This window comes from Conger conger, chromosome 13 (genome assembly GCF_963514075.1).
Source record: "Conger conger chromosome 13, fConCon1.1, whole genome shotgun sequence".
NCBI lineage: Eukaryota > Metazoa > Chordata > Actinopteri > Anguilliformes > Congridae > Conger > Conger conger.
The window spans coordinates 25764058-25781780 of NC_083772.1; the positions used below are offsets into that span (position 1 = coordinate 25764058).

Genomic DNA, 17723 nt, shown 5'->3' on the forward strand with positions numbered 1-17723 from the left:
CAATGTTGCCTGTCATTCAACAAACGACTGGCTGACTGCACATCAGGAGATGGAGAACAGAAAAGAGCCAGAGAAAGAGCAAGAGGGAGTAGCAGAGACAGAGAGAGAAAGGTGTGTGTGCGTGTGTGTACATGACATGGAGTCCCTTTAGAGACATTAACGTCTGGAAAGCAACACCAAGGTGGGCCAAGGGCAGAGGGTCTATTCACCCTGGTTCCTGCTGCTGGCCTGGCACAATGAAGGCTGGCTGCCGTGAAGGTGGGAGAGAGAAAAGCGTAAATAGGAAGACAAAGAAGAGAAAGAATGGAGAGGAAATGTGGAATAAAGTGGACTTTGATGGGGAGAGGGACCAAGGGAAGAAATGAGAGAGCAAAGGTTACAAAGAGGTAGGCTGAGAGGTTGAGCAGTAGGTGGAGACAGCGTGCTATAGAGAGGCACTTCTTTCTTCACATGAAAAATCATTACAGCACATTACATTTATTTATTGTGGCAGGTGTTTTTATCCAAAAAAATCCTCCTACTTTTGATTAAGTCATCGTGCCCGATTAAAGTAAATTAAATCACCAGCATTCTGGAGGGAAACCTAGTACTGTTGGGGCCACATGCACAGCCAAAGGGACAGCCAATAGGAATCAGAGGGCATTACACAAACTGTTATTATTCTTTTGATTATCATTATTATTGTTTTTAAAACTGTCAATTATCAGGGGTGTGCTTTCATTACTCATGCCCTCTAGAAACGTGATGCCTTTTCTTTGTCAAGCCAATGAAGCTCATTTGAATTAGAGAGAACGGTGAGAGGAGAAATGAGAGAGAAAGAAGCAAGGAGAGTGAATGAGCTATCATGTGAAGGACAGGGATGGGGAGGGAGAGGGAGGAATTAGAAGCTTTCCGAGCGCTGAACGAGTGACTGTTCTCCGCGTTTTAAATAAATTTGCACATGGAAATGAGACTGCAGCTGCCTGCAGCTCCCTGCCAGAGAGACACGTATCAGAGAGAAGCGTTTGCCATCCCATCTCACCCGTCCCAGACCCATTACTTATCATGTCTTTTCTCTTTCACGCTGGTTTGATGTACTGTGGCTCGGCATCACCATACAATGCAGCAGAAATATACTCCACCTGTTTAAAAGTCCATTACAGTCATAATAATTCATGTTATCTGAAGCAGGGAAACAGAGCTCCTAGTGGAGGCGGCTTTCCTGCCTGGGCGACACAGAAATACAGGAACGAGCATACACACAGGCCAGTGATGGGGGGGGATTAATGCCTTTATTAAGATCCTCATTCAGAAGAAAGACCTGCTGGTGGACAGTGATCATTCGTAGTGAAAACCTGCTTGTGGAAGGAGATTGTTCAGAGTGAAGACCTGCTTATGGGACTTTCACTTTTTATGGAATTCTTAACTCTGAACAACCATCTTCCACAAGCGGGTCTTCACTCTGAACAATCACCTTCCACAAGCACGTCTTCCTTTTCGAAAGAGCATCTGAATAAAGAGTACGCAGTACAGATCTGTACATGGCCTTCAGATCTGACGGCTGGGGCAGTGTAGCACTGAAGCAGCTAGCTAACCTGTGGGAGACTGCATGCCTTTCACACTGGGTCACACCCCAGTTCATTTTGGGGACTCAGTAGGAACGGCTTAAACCAGCAAAGTGGGCACTTTGTACCGACAGGTAGCCTTGCCAGGAAAAAACAGACCTGAACCACTTCCTCGTAAGCGTCAAAACCCAAGAGTAATCTCGCCCATCAGTTAAAAATTATGAGCAGGCCCCGATTAATTTAGAACAACTTCGGAAATGTTATAAGAATGGATTCTTACGCAATCACACTAGGGTTCATTCTGTTCTTAAATAAATAGGTGACCGACTCATACAATGTAAAAATACTCCACCGCAGCAGGGCTGCCCGGTACATTCCGGAGTAACATAATGCAGCATGAATGACAGGAAGTGGGCAGGACCAGAGGGCCAGACCCTGGTGTCTGTCCAGCACTGGAGCAGGTCCAGCCACCTGCTATTTCCTGCTTTTACCTCTGGTCGCTGAGAGCCAGCTTTGTCTCCCATAAGTTACCCCAGGTAACCTTCAGACAGATGTTAATTTCCCGGGTCACCTCAACTCAGCTTCATGTGTGTGTGTCCTTAATAATTAATACTGGACATCACTTTCTCAGTCTTGTTCAATGATGTTTGCGCCATTCAGTTATATACTTCGAAAACAATTTGTTCCTGTTACAATTAAAAAGAAGATAAAAAGTGACTGGTGGGGGAATATTTATGGTGGTCTGTTTTGACAAATTAAACCTAACGAGGGCTAGCCTGTTCATCAGAGAGGGCAGGTATTAAATCAGTGACAGCAACTCTCCTGGCAAATAGTAAATTAATCTGCGTGTGATGACGACACGACAGTGTGGGTTCTCCATCGCAACAAGCAGAGGCGGCCCAGCCTCCAATAACAGGCCTGTCTCAGGGAACATAGACCGTGACTCACCCAGCCAAAATACAGTCACCAAGCATGCAGTATTTTTCATGCCAAATGTTTGTCACACATAATAAAATGTAATCTTAATAAGTCTCCATGTCCTCTGTGCTAATAACACAGCACACTGTGCACTCAATAACGCACGCTGATCTCAAAAACCCTCACACAGCACACTGATCTCAATAAGACCAACACAGCACACAGTGATCCCAATAACTTGTGCAGAATACCAAGATACAAACATTACTTTCACAATATACGCAATTTACACGTTTGTCTCACAGCAATCTCAACACCAATCTAAACCCGTCTCCACAGCAAACGACAGTTTTCATCTCTCCTTGCCAGGCCTTCATTTGTAAACAGGAGGTGCTGGAACAGAAAGTGCCTGTGTGAGAGAGGTGAGCGATGTGTCACAAAGGTCCCAGAATACAAAAAAAAGAGGCAAGCAGGTGAAGCAGTGCTAAAGCAGGTAAAGCAGTGCTAAAGCAGGTGAAGCAGTGCTAAAGCAGGTGAAGGGGGGTGAAGCAGTGCTAAAGCAGGTGAAGGGGGGTGAAGCAGCGCTAAAGCAGGTGAAGCAGTGCTAAAGCAGGTGAAGCAGTGCTAAAGCAGGTGAAGGGGGGTGAAGCAGTGCTAAAGCAGGTGAAGGGGGGTGAAGCAGTGCTAAAGCAGGTGAAGTGGGGTGAAGCAGCGCTAAAGCAGGTGAAGCAGTGCTAAAGCAGGTGAAGACCAGAGTCCGCCATTTACCATCATGGACACACATAGATTTTACTTTATTTTTATTTTCTTATTCCTTCCCATTCAGAGTTGTCAAAGCCACAAAAAAGTTGTAGCCAGTCCAAAACTGAAAGGTCCTGGCCCAGATTCAGCACTGCTCATAGCATACTGCAGTGTGAATGGTCTCATAGCACAATGTAAATGTAATCACAGAACACAGCTGTCCTCGATTCTGCTTTCTATTTGTTAAGAACCACCAAAGATGACACAATGTGAGCCTCTTGATTTCAAAATGATCAGTGATGTAACCAAGTGCATTGCACATGACAAGGGGAGTACTGTTCCACAACTCGGTACATAATATGTATGGTCTGTAGTGAGAAAAAACACAATCAGACAACACTGATGAGTCAAACAATGAGATGACACAATTCTGAGAAAGTCATCACAATTCCTGCCAGGCTAAAAGTGGAGAGGATGATGTCATTTATAGTCATTTATACTCTGCTGCATAAAAACAATAAAGATGACCCAGTCCTGGGCCACATGATACTGCCAGAACCCCACCACTCACTGAGCGAATAGACTGAAGCACTTCACCAAGGAACAGCAGAACAGCACATACCTGCGCACAGTCCTTTTCTATGGCTGCCTTCTTCTGACTGTAAGTCCTGCAAGAGAGAGAGGAGAAAACAGGATTCAGACCTTAGGAATTTACCACATAAAGTACGATGGAGAACTATGGACACACAGACTCAAAGCAGAACCACTAAGAAACTTCCACTTACTGAAAGGAATTGCCACATTGCAGCAAGAGCTGGGCAGTTATGTCAGAAAGTATGTGGAAAGAATTCACTTGTTCTGTGACAGAAATTAAGCTGCCATATTGTGAGAATACTAGGCAACTGGGACACAAGTGAACATTTTGCCCGTTCAGCAGGCAATATTAGTCAGTTCAATTTTAATCAAGTAATTTCTAATAAATGCAACTTTAAAAAGATAAACAAGCTTTTCTCTGATCTCCGGGAGAGGCCTGGGGTCGTCTCCTCTCTCCACGGCAACGACGACATCACAATGACACACGCCGCTTGGCCCTCCAGGGGTATGGCGGCAGAGCCTTGCTGGCACTTTGTTGTGCGTTTTGTTCACATTTTTCCAGTACACGCTGCATTTGTGTTCTCACTGTGAGGCCAAGCGCGGGAAACAGAGGAGCTGTGAAAGGGAGTTCATTTAGCCTACATCGAGTCACACACACCAGCAAACCAAGCGTACTCTGATCTGTCTGGGGGCCTGTGTTGCTCTTATGAAAAGACAGGGAGCAGTGTTTCAAACCTAAGTCAGTGTGCAATGGACCAGGTTCTGGCGATTCTACATAGATATTACAGTGTCCTGTGGCTATACTGAATGCTCATGAAATTATATCCTTTTATACTAATACAAGTGGTCAGAGCAAATACATTAGTTTAAGAAGCAATACTTTTTTCCAAAAGGATGTGCAGCACAATTGTTCACACCCCTAAAAAATATTTTAAATCTATGCAACAAATATTTATTTGCATTATCTTCTTCATCTCAGTCTTAAATAACTTGAACTTATATTGTGGCCTTCCACAGCTTCCTGTTTCACCGAGGCAACATGCATGCAAAAGCCGTGCGTCAACTACTACCATGGGAAAGGCACAGAAGAATGGTTGTTGACCATCGCCTGACCACAAGTCAGGAGATTATAACAAAAGAATAAACAAACAAATAAGGCCATATAATATACGTAAGGACAAAGCTTTTCGCTATGAGGTCAACAACTCAGAAGTAGAACTCTAATGTTTGTAAAACCAATGGTTTAGGAGGTTAGAACATTCAAAACCTGGTCGTGTCATGGGGACACATTGTCCAAATGTACCATCAGATACCAGCTCCATGCAAATCAGCTTTTTGAAAGGGCTGTGTATGTAGTAGAGGCTCTGGGTCTGGGGATATTCTCCCACATATGTACATGCAGGAACACACACAATAAAGTTTATGTTTTACGCAAGAGAAGCATTGGCAGACTGTAACCTTCAAAATGGCCTTATGGAGAGGAAATGGCAAGAGTCAAAGAACACCCTTATCAGCCACGGCAATTCTAAACATAGGCAAGGAATTACTATATCAGTCAAAGTTCAGTCAGATTAGCATGAAACTACCCTGTCTTATGAGAACATAGATATGGTTTAGATATATTACATTCCAGAGTCACAACTGCTTTAGAAATAGAGACTATGCTCTTTACTAGTAAATGTGCTTTTGATGTCCTTCATGCAATATCTTGGGAAGCAAGCAAATAAAATTAAAATGTGCAAACAAAATAATGGGACGGTGTAATAAGAAAGTCCCTGTGCTTTATGGAACCAATATTACTGTTCAAGGTTAAAAATTCCATCTCTACTTGCAGTGAAGATGTTCTGCTCATCTGCCCAGATTGAGGCTGGTATTAATAAGGACAGAAAAATCTTTCCCAGGGTAGTTCCCCAAGTGGTTTATATATTAGCTATAAACTTTAATTAAGCGTAAAATAACGGTAGACAAGGCATACCACCTCGGTGCTTTAAAATACAGAAACAAGGACGACGGTTTAATTTTGACCAGCCTAATCTGATCTGTCAACTCCATTTTGCAATTGCCATGAGGTAAAGCTTTCCTGGCAGGTTTCGTTCCTGCGAACAGCCTCTTCTCGCCTTTCATGTCCAGACATATTTGTAGTCCCTTTATACTGTTGTGGGCTCTTCTTTCCTCTTTGCAGCCCAGAGGACTGTGCTTCATACACCAGACGGGGTTACACAGGCGCCTGCTAGACGGAGACAGTCAGTAATGCAGGATGAGAAGGGCAAAGCCCTGCCAATGCAAGTCCTCCATCCATTAGCGAAGCTGTACTCAATTGAGCATCATATCAACAGGAAACCAGGTCCGCCTCAAATCAATCCCAGGCTAAAAAGGGAGGCTGAATTTGCGCAAAAGGCTCCGATAAGATAATGGTGATAATGACTTGATAATGGTGAGGCTTTGCATACCTACACAGGTATTTAAAAGGATATCTATTCTTGTCAACATATTTCTGTGAGCACAGAGCTTTATCAGAGAGCAGGGTGCTGTTACTATCGGTGGGTGGGAAGCATGCAGTCACACCCAAAAAATTTGCTCTTTCCTCACATATACTGAAAAGTATTCTCCAGTTAAATCTTATTCATCAACATTTACCTCTTCAAAACAACACCAGAATCCATACATAGCCTGCTTTCATAAAAATATAGAAAAGCATTTAAATTTTCTATAATGTTTACCAGGGATAGACATTTGTGAAGTTCCAGTGTTCTACGTTAAAGTATGCTGTAAAATAAAAAAAATTTAACAAATTCACAAATGGCTGGGAAAAAGAATCCAAGACATGACAAATGACTTGATACTGAGGTTTCCTGGTCACGGTACATTTGAGCTTCCGTTTCTCTCATCTTTCACTCTCTCTCTCCTCACACACACACACACACACACACACACACACACACATCGAAAGGCCACTGTAGAGGCCACGCAGACACACAGGTGTGTAAGGCAGCTGCATCCTCAGGATTTCCCACATCAGAAAAGAAGAAGACTAAGAGCAGAAGAACAACCGTTTATGTGAAGAAGCCCTGCAAAGTGCGCTTATCCTCTGATAAGCACTTCCTTTAAAGGGGAACTTTAAAGAGTCACAAAAAAAAACCCCTCACTGCCACGTCCCGTTTCATTTCTCATCCCGCTCCGTGTACATTGCCTTTCTGCAAGTCCAAGAGCTGAAGGTCGCTCATTCTCACGTCTGCCTGGCTTTGTGAAAACCTCTTACCACAGAATGAAAATCACCATGTCAGTGGATTCCCATGGGCGTGTTTCTCTCTGTAATGAGAGGGATCCCACACCCCATGTGGTCTCCTGGGCCGTTCTGGTGGGCCTTAGTGAGGAACTGTAATTTTTACAAGCGTAGGATGACGGCTTACATCTACCCTTCTACAGCGGGCACTGTAACGGGCTGGCACTGAGTTTTACACAGTTTAGGGGAATAGGCCTGTATCCTCCCTATGAAAGGGGAGTGTGTTTTTACAGTTCTGAGATAAGAGGAAGGCAGAGCACTGTTCTAGCATGGCGCTGGTTTGCAGCTGTGGGAGAGTGGAGGGGAGTCTCCGTTATGGAAGTTTCCTGCTTTATAAGCCGTCTAATGAAGGTCGTTGAGTTTTACAGTGCTCAGACAGGCCATGACGTGCAAGCTCTCCTGTGTGCTTTTCTGGGCACCCCCCCCCCCACTACATTCCCACAAGCCCACTTCGCAGGAAGCGGCAACCGCAAAAGGTCAGGAGGCCAGAGGTCAAGTGTCAAGAGGGCGAGCCCGCTCAGATTCCACAGCAGTCCTGCTGCTGCTCTTCTTCCGATCGTCTCACACACACACACACACACACACACACACACACACACACACACACACACGCGCGCGCAAACACTGAAACGCTTTCCCATGGAGCGGGTGGTATTTGTGAATGAGGCGGTGGTTACGAAGAAACTGGCGGTATGAAGCGGCGGAGAAAGGGTCCCACACAGACAAACCACAGCCCCTGCTGCCCTGAGCCCCTGCTGCCCTGAGCCACTGGAGGGGGCGTCTGTGGCAAAAAAAAACCCGCTCGCTAGGCAGGGAGGCAGGGAGATGACACTGGAAACCCAATAATTATACACTTCCCCGCGTTACAAACCAGACATTTGCCAACATAACAGGAAAAACCTAAATTAAACTTTCCTTTTTTATTCTGGGGACAAACCGCAACTTGCTTTACCTCAGTCTGAATCAGAACTGTCGTTCTTCGAGGACTGGCTGAACTGACCTGGTGTGGACAGGGTGGCTGGAGCACTAGCAGGGGTCAGGTGTAATAGAACAGAGGAGCCCGAATGGAGTTGCTATCCAGGGAACTACAGGAAGGGAGGTCAGGGACTGGAGGACGGGGTTCTCTCCATAGACGCGCCAGAGGTGTAGGGCAGGCCGGGAGGGTCATTTCACACAGTGATTTAAAGCGGTCTACAGAACATGTGGGTGAAGTGTATACGTAACATGTTCAACTGTCTCAATCTGATAACTGATGAAGAAAGAGATTGAGAGAGCGAGAGAGAGCGAGAGACTGAAAGCAGGGTTACAGAGGAGGTGACATCACACATCCTGAGCAGTTCAAACCACTGAGTGGGCCTGCTCGTGTTTGTACAGAAATACATCCGATCTATCCCGCTGCCTGCTTCGGCTCAGAGCCATTACAGCTACATTCATCCAGGCTTCCTCTAACACCGCACCTGTACCTGCATGTGTGCTTGGAGGCGGCGTGTGAAGATGACAGAGCTCATGAAGCCATTATAAGCAATCCTCATTTATCACAACCTCATTACAACTACCGCAAAAATGCAGGGGTGGGGTGCTGAGGCAATATGCTGAACAATGGAGGGTGGAGGAAGTGATGTCACTCAGATTCATTTTGTGGGGACATGTAAGTTCAGTGGGATGGATACCAATTAACAGCATTCACATTCATATACGTATATACATATATATAGATATACAAAACTGTCGCGCATGCACACACATGCACACACGCGCACGCACACACGCACACACGTATGCAGACAAGCACACATAGTAGTCTTTCAGCCGTGTTCACACTCCCATCAACTCCAGGCATCTTCTGACATGCCTGGGCCTCTCGCTGCCAGGTTACACAGCCAAGGTTTCAGCAGCATAGGTAAACAAGCACATCAGTAATCCTCTGATGATTTAGATCATCTTCATCCGTTTCCATTTACCTGTACATGTTTTCCACAGCCTCAGTAAACAGTAAGGAAGCTGTGTGAAATCAGGGAGGATTTGCTATAATCAGAATGTAACGGCAGGGTACAGTGCTTGAAATAAATAAATAAAAAATACACCCATTATAAATGACATAAAACACCCCCAAGTCCCAAGCAGGCAGAACAATTTCCCATTTTAATTTTATTTTTTATTTTTTATTCATTTACAAGTGTATCTTCTTGAGGACTTAAAATGCAAAAAACCCTTCTACTAAGCATTTATAAACTCAACTTTTGTTAGTCATCTTTGTGCATCCAGCCAAACACTTGGTAAATGACTCATTTGCTAAACACATTTTGTAAAAACTTTGAACAAAACAATTTCAAGGTTCAAAGCCAATGTAAACCTCAAGTAACAAGTAGATCAAGGATCACTTGAACTTCATGAAGTAACCTTGGTGGCACATTAGAAATTGATTTCATGACCGACTTCAGGGATTTGCCAGTTATTTTGTTCACAACACAGAGCATTATCTGTCCACTAGGAGCGCTCTGATTCCTACCTCCTCCATGCTCTGTGCCTGCAGTGCAGCTCCTATCTGGATGGGTGCCAGACCAGAAAATTAAGTGCCGTTTATCCAAATTCCTTCCCAATGAAATTAGCCAGGAGGCTGCTGGTGCTGCTGCTGGCCACTTTCCATCTCATCACCATGGAAACCACGTGGACCGCTATTCTTACATCTCAGCAGAGGAATGGGGCAGGACGGCACCTGCTACTGTGTCCCTACAAGAACGTCCCTACAAGAGCGTCCCTGCTAGAGTGTCCCTACTACTGTGTCCCTACAAGAGCGTCCCTACTAGAGTGTCCTAGCTAGAGTGTCCCAGCTAGAGTGTCCCAGCTAGAGTGTCCCTACAAGAGCGTCCCTGCTAGAGTGTCCCAGCTAGAGTGTCCCTACAAGAGCATCCCTGCTAGAGCGTCCATACTACTGTGTCCCTGCTAGAGTGTCCCTGCTCGAGCGTCCATACTACTGTGTCCCTGCTAGTGTCCCTACAAAAGTGTCCCTGCTAGAGTGTCCCTACAAGAGCGTCCCTGCTAGAGTGTCCCTACAAGAGCGTTCCTACAAGAGTGTCCCTGCTAGAGCGTCCATACTACTGTGTCCCAGCTAGTGTCCCTACTACTGTGTCCCTACTAGAGTATACAGGGTAGTGTCCCTAAGTGGTGTCTGTCCCTGCTAGAGTATACTGGGTAGTGTTCCTGCTAGAGTGGATTTGGAAGACTGTAGCTGGTATATAATATTCAGATGGGGCTAACTCAGTGTATAGGAGAGAAAGCAGTATCAGTTTATCAGTTATCGCATATTATTACATTTTTACTACAGGAAGAGAACAAGCCATGATGTTAGCTTGCTGAAATACTGTATTCACATTGTCAATACTCCCCTCAAAAAAAGCAAAACAAAACAACAAAAACCAGGGCAGGTGCAGAGGCATTATGGGATGTCATTATAGAGATCTTTGTCAAAAGGCATCTACCAGACAAACCCTTTAAAACCACAAGACAAGACTGCACGCCGTGCCAAGCCATAGCATTTCCATGCAAACATGACTGATAGCGGTGGCAGTGCAGTATCATCACACAGACGCAGCGACACACAATAAATGTCCCTCTGTGCACGGCGCCTGCTGATTACTTTCCACAGGAACGCAGAGACGCACGCCGCCGACGGCTCCTGGCTGCATTCCTCCGGTTTGTTTGCGCTCCCGAGCTTTGGAGATGCGATAAGATTGGAGATGGAGATGGAGATGGAATGCAGGCGGACAGAGCGTCTGGACGGCTTTGAAGGCCCGGATACCGTGTGAGCTCTCTGCTCCGGAGTTTATCTGAGCGGAAAGGATCGGGGGCGCTGCTGGGCGCGTGACATCACCCTGCCGGCGAGGAGCACCTCTCGACACAAACCCCAATGCGGTGTCTGGCCCCTGCGCTCAACACCTGCACACTCAACACTGACCCCAACAGAGCCACGGATACTCAGTGTAAGACTAGACCTACTGTACCATCCTGCTTCTCCAATCACTGACCAGAATAACGCGCTCCATATCTGCACACCGAATGACACTGAATGAGTGCATCATAGATTGTACATTAAACCCCGAAGTTAAACTAGCGTCCTGTACTTATAGTCAACATGGACTGAGAATAACACAGTATCCACCGCACACTGCTTCAGTAACATTAGCCTGACTCTGCACAGGCTCCGGACCCTGGTGCTCAGGACCCTGGTGCTCAGCAGGGTGAGTGAGTGAGGCTCCTCTGCTCTCTGCTCTTTAAAGTCCTGACCTCTGTGGCCCTATCTGGCCAGGGGTCAAGTGGATGCAAAAGACCTTCAGAGCCCTGCAGCCAATGGGAGATCCAATGGATAAGAGCAGAAGTGTGTCTGTGCGTGTGGGTATGTGTGTGTGTCTCTGCCTCTGTGTGTGTCTCTGTCTGTGTGTGTGCGTGTGTGTCCAAATTTGGAGTGCCAGGAAAGAATTAAAATGTTTTAGACTGTAACAGGAGTCAGGGAGCTTGTGGGACAGTGACGGTTTGTCTGTCCATTTTGTTTTAGTGTTTGTCACATAAGTGTGCATTGTGTGTGTCAATTTCTTATTCTGTTAGTTTGTATATCTGTGAGTTTGTGTGTGTGTCTGCACTGGGCTGTCCTGTCCCACCCTGCAGATGTGGGAGAATCCGGGAGGCCCAGGCCAGGATACGCACGGCGGAATTGATTAAATTTATAAATAAACAACACAGGGAGGATTTTGAAGAACAACACGATCCCTTCACAACACGGCCTTTTCTTCTTTGCTCATTTCATCCTATTTTCTTTCTGGTGATGTGGGACATAAAACAAACTTGCCTTTCATCTTGCCCCTCGGAGTTCTGTCTACCAAATCCCTGCTTCTCACTCCCTCTCTCCCCTGCAAGGAGCGGAGGTCTGAGGAGATCCCAAAACGGGACTCTTAGCAGCCCATGTCCAAATCACACACACGGCACTTCGACCTGGACTAATGGGCCGGTCCTCCACAAACTGAGTGTGTAAAAGTGTCTCAGGGATTTTTGCCCTCAGTAGACATTACCTTGGGGTACCAGAGTAGCAAAGAGAACAGAAGCTTTAATGGTTTGCGAGGTGTGGGTCAATTGCAGCACTGGGTGTTTCTGAAACGGCGCTCTACTCTCCCCACCCCAACCGTGTCTTCTCTCACTTCAAAGAAACGCACACGTGCAACGAAGAAACGAAACGAACAACACCCACAGTGACGGGGCGTAAACCTGTGCGTTCTCAGAAAAAACTAAAAGACCGCTGTTAGAACAGGGGCTTCTCAGAACAGAGGAAACAGAGAGAGACTTTTCCCAGACCGCTCCTGTGCCTGTGTGCATTCTGTGACTCAGGAAAGCAGTCTGCCTCAGCTGCACTACGCAGTCTAAATAAACCGCCTGAAACGCGAGGAGGAGCGGAGTGTTTGGGGGAATTCACACCAAAACACCATCTGAGACATGGGGGCTAATTATAGCACGCCCATAATGACATCAGCCACACCCTCTCTCACATCCTCCAACCGTTCCTGGGCGATGATGTCAGCGGTCTGATTCCTCATACAGGCAGGTGAAAGGAAACCTACTGAGGGCTAAAAATGACCATAAAAGGGAAAGGGAGGGGCTTAGAATGGTTATAGGGGTCACATCATTAAAGGTTGGAATGGACACCACACAGGAAATCCTTAGAAAAGTCCTGCAGCAAGCAGTCCTCCATGCTGGCCATTTCTGGTATTTCTGCCATTTCCCATGATCCTCCTGCTATTCTGGAACTTGAGCCTGTGCCAGGCTGAGCATGATGTTATGCAACATCTTTGGCACCCTCACCTCTTAGACACAACGCTAGTTATGAGTTCTATTTCTGCTGCCTTCAGCCACCAAGTCGAAGTCAAAAGCTTTATTAAGCCCATTCGCCACCCATTACTGTGATGTGTATGTGTCTGAGTGTGTGTGTGTGTGAGAGAGAGAGAGACAACAGCCAGCCCAAAATAGAAGAAGTGATGCTTGAGACAGTGTGTTTGTATACTGGCAGCGTGGGATTTCAACAAAACAAGCTCTTCTCTGTGCTAGATCCTCTTTCAGACAGCAAGGCCTGATGGTTAGGCAGCCCCAGACACCAGTCATCCAAACACCACGATGGAAAGCTTCCAAATATAAAGAGTATCACGGGACCAAAGAGCAGTCCCTGCATAGTGACCACAGCACTGTGCCCAAATAGAGACTGGCACCTGAACAGCCGTAACCCTGTGCAGTCCCAAATGGATACAGAAGTGGCGCCCCAATACGGCCGATGAAACAGTGGGAGTCAACTATGAGGACCTGAGCACCTCACTCTGTGCCTCGTAGCGGCTCGGATGTGACACGGCACAAATCGCTACAAGCTCCACCGAGCAACAGCCATTTATGTGAAGATAGTTCCCCTTGCACGGACCTGGGTGGACATTCACCACAGAAACCTGAGGGGTTTTGCTCTCCGCTTGCCCATTGGGCCTGGTTTGGGCCCGGGGCGTAAACCGCTAGGCCGGAGTTAAGCCCGTCACACAGCTCTCATAAGGACCCAGTCTTTGAGCCCCTGGCTATGTGAAACCCTCATCGTTGGGCTGCGTGTGGCTTTTCTGTGTCGGCGATAAGGTAACTGCAGGTTTGGCAGGCTCACAGACGCTTAGCGGACGCACGCAGTGAGCCCCAATTCCTCTGCCAGGTCTTGGCCGAGCGTAGGATGTCACCGGGGGAGGTCAACTTGAGCCTTCCGTAATCTACCGAACCGCCGTCCCAACAGAGCACGTTTTGCCAGTGTGACAGGGACACTGCGCTTTTGGACCAATGGGCACGAGAGCACATTTTACAACGTGCTGGCAAACCACAGGCAGTAGATTCTAGAATCCGACTTCTATGCAAACAGGAAGTAATGCCGTAATAACAGTCTAAGCACGTAAGATTATTGCAAGATTATTATCTTTCTATTTCTATTATATTTCTTGACTTTGTTGAGTCTTTCCCTTTTACCCTTTCCTTTCTCTCCGCTGTGATTATAACCTGTAAGGTGTCGCCCGTGGACCTTTTCCACTTGTCTGCACAGTTGTTTGCATAGTTTCTCTGACAGAGCATTAAGCTGAAACGGACGCAGGTGCCAAGTCCCCTGGCCGCCATTCCCTGCCTGCTGCAGCTGAGGAAACCCCGCCTTTCCGGCCCGTCTCCTCTGAAGATTGGCCGACTCTACTACCACACACTGGTGTCACCGCTTGGTTCCAAACCCAAGTGTTGACCATATCCCGAACTGGGGTAAGAGCACAGGAGCCAAAACCATCGAACCTCTGCCTGAAAGTGCAGAGAAAAAAACGTGCGCAGAGGACGTTTTGGCAACTAAGGCTTTTTTGGAAAACATGAGATCCTGACAGAGTGCTCCCTTGGGTGGAGAGAGCCCCAGCTGGCAGACACCCCTCCTAATGAAGCGAAGGCCAGGGATATGTTGAGGTTAATGACTAAGGGGCAGCTTTGTGGATTTACAGGCTACATGTTTGGAAAGCAGGTTGCTAACAGGTTTGTTCTCACTGCCTGGAGAATAACAACATGGCCACATTTACAATGCCCAATTTAAAGGGCATAAAATTCATAATATACACCCCATATAATCCAAGTATATTAGACAAGTAATTACTAAACAACCCTTCATCGGAAAACACAATTAATTCTGGGCTTATAAAGGGAACATTATTCTGCACTATATCTGTTCAGCAAAATACCCAACTATGAGCTCGAAACTGCTGGGTTGTTTCTGCCAAAGCAGGGTACAGGCCCACATCCGGCTGTACAAGACTGCAATAGACAGGCCATCCTATCCAAAATGTGCCACTGCTCTTTCTGCTTCTCCCTCTCCCTTAGTCTCACCTCTCTCTCCGTCTCCATCCCTCGCTTCCGTTAAAAACAGTCCCTCCATACCCAAGAGGGCTGGTCGGGGCCATCAGAGAGCATCCTCCCCAGTACTGTGAGCCACTTGGCTGGGAAGAGGAGGAGCAACCGGGGCCCTGATTGGGCCTCAGGCAGTGAGTGGCACGTAACACACAGCCCTGGCATGTAGGTGACATGAACTTCCGTGTTACGTGGAGGAACATGCGCTAATCTTACTCAAGTTACGCTACCTTACTTCTAGCCCCACTGTGATACACATATCAAGATGCAAGTAAGTCAGGGCAAATCATTTCAGAGAGCGGGCCACAGTGGCCTTAAAGTAGGGCCTGCACTGAGCACCATGAGTTCACCATCACTGCTCTGCACCAAACCTGCGCCACATACGCATTTTTCATAATTCATTTCTATAACTACCGGTCAAAATTTTCAACACAAAGAAAATGTCATATGAAATCACATGTTTCTATTCTCAGCACTGGTGAAAAAAAATCATATTTTAAAAAGGTTGCCAACTGTGAAAATTTGACTGGTATCTGAAGGGTTAAGCCTTGAGCCAGGTCTGTTCAGCACTAGTAAGTACAGTGTAGAGGCAGCGGTCGATAGTTATCATAGCAACAATGCTCACGAGGCGTATTAAAACAAACAGTGCCGGTGCATGTTCCACAGGGATTCACTCGCTGTTCTTTGCGGTTGGAGCCCACAGAGACACGCACGAGAAAGAGTGAGAAAATACCTGCTTTAAATACACAGCAGACGCAGAGTGTGAAGTGCTGGAACGATCATGTGAAACACGGGGGGGGGGGGTTCCTTCTGCTCTCCCTCTCTGTGTTCCACACCTCATGAGGTTTTGGTTAGAAAATCCTTGTTGTTTCTCACTAAAGCTCATCTTACCTCTCCCCACACACACACACACACACACACAAATCCCTCCTGCACACCACTGCTCGTAACAACACACAGTCTCACAAAAACACCAGACCCCAGAATGCATCTCACACTTCCATAATGAAAAAAAGGACAATATTTGCGCTGCATTCGTTCCAGTCACAGTTTCCAGCTGTCCACTCCTGGGACACCAGCAGGGAGCCCAGAGGAAATGCCTTCGTCACATCCCAGAGTTCTGTAATCTGGACCTCCTTCCAATAAACGCGGATATTTCTGCCCTCCCCCACCATTCCTGCTCATCTGTTCCCTTTCAACCTTTCGCAACACTGCCGTTTACCTCATGTCTTCCAGTAAGTCACATTCTGTCTGGTGCTTGATGTGGAGCCTGGTCATCTGCTCAACATGAGTGTTCTTCAGCTCCTGGGTGACTTTTACCTGCAATTACAACACAGCGTACAGGAGCCATGTTACTCAGAGACCACGGTTAACCCCGCAACACACCCAACTGCTCATACAGAGCATCTGGTAAATGACTGAAATTAACTGTAATGTAATGACCTTGTGCGGCAGCAACTTTGAGGAAACACATGATAGTCTACGCTCTCTTACACTTAAATTACAGCCAATTACACTTCACCCTGCAGGGCTGCTGGCAGGGTATGCAACTGGGATGGCCCAGATTTGATACCAAACTTATTTTACACAGCAAGCCCCAGGGGGGCATATTACACACGAAAACAGGGTTGTAGTTTTACAAAAACGAAAACTATCTCACTATCTGTTACCAATTTATGTTTTGCTTGTTTGGCTTTGGTAACACTATCAAAACTGACACACACTCGGAAATTGAGCATCTAAAAGTGTATTTTTTCTGTAAAATTCCACCTGTGTGACATCTACTTTCATGTCTTCTGTCTTTGAAGATAACACTGCTCGACACACCCACTTTATCAGCCGATTAAAAATAAAATATCTGTAAATGCCCCAGATTTGATCAATCAGGCTCAAACTGCCTTAAAACTACCATATTTACCAGTCTACACATATTTTCAGCTGGAGGGACTGCCAGGGAGAAAGTATTGGCCCCCCACAGAAGCCCAGCAGAGCCCTGTCTGATGCTGATCTGAAGAGGGCCCGTTTCTGGCCCTGGGCCGTCTGTGGCTCTCCACTGCGGGTTACTGTACACTGTGTTCGGAGTTCACCCCTTCCTCTGGCTCTGAGCATGCTCAACCAGCCACTGAGTCACTTTCCCTGTCACAGGCCAATTTAGGGACAGTTCTTCTTTTCAGCTTTTCTTTGTTTTGTTTTATTTGGTCGGTGGCTGGGTGAACAACTGACCAATACTTCTGGTATAATGCTTCTCTGTAAGGACTTCTCATGCAAGATTTCTCATTTTAAATATAAATTAGCGAAATATCAATTTACTTTTGACCGTTTACTATGAAAAACACTTTTTGTCTTGGATGTTTACACCAAAATTACAAGATCCAGTCAGGACAAAGTGGGATTTGATCCCATTACCGCCTGGGTTAGGCCACTGCCTTTGCCATTAATTCTGAGATCCTTATCCACACGCTTAATGGCTTCTGGAGAGGGGAGGCACACCATGCCATTCTCCACAGGAACGATTCAGAGTCGATTGAAATATAAAAGGACTGGCCTTGATACAGCCATAACCTCACCAGCTTGTTTGCGGAAAGCAAGCAGTAATTAACGGAGAACCATGTTGAGAAAGTTCATTGGTTTTCGTACATTGAAGCACAATTGTACTTCTCCATGTATTGGGTCGACTGCATTACCAGTAATGCTCTATAAACCGTATTTATCTC

The 17723-nt window shown here is 46.4% G+C and overlaps 1 protein-coding gene across 4 annotated transcripts in view; it reads right to left on the reverse strand.

Annotated features, from left to right (window-relative positions):
- LOC133107831 (F-BAR and double SH3 domains protein 2-like) overlaps nt 1–17723 on the reverse strand; it is a 68578-nt gene that overhangs the window by 49273 nt on the left and 1582 nt on the right. For all 4 annotated transcript variants that reach the window (XM_061217047.1, XM_061217045.1, XM_061217044.1 and 1 more), the window contains exons 2-3: nt 16232–16329; nt 3826–3871 (exon numbers count right to left, since the gene is read on the reverse strand). In XM_061217047.1, coding sequence (XP_061073031.1) covers nt 3826–3871; nt 16232–16329 — 144 coding nt within the window. The remainder of the gene's footprint in view (nt 1–3825; nt 3872–16231; nt 16330–17723) is intronic.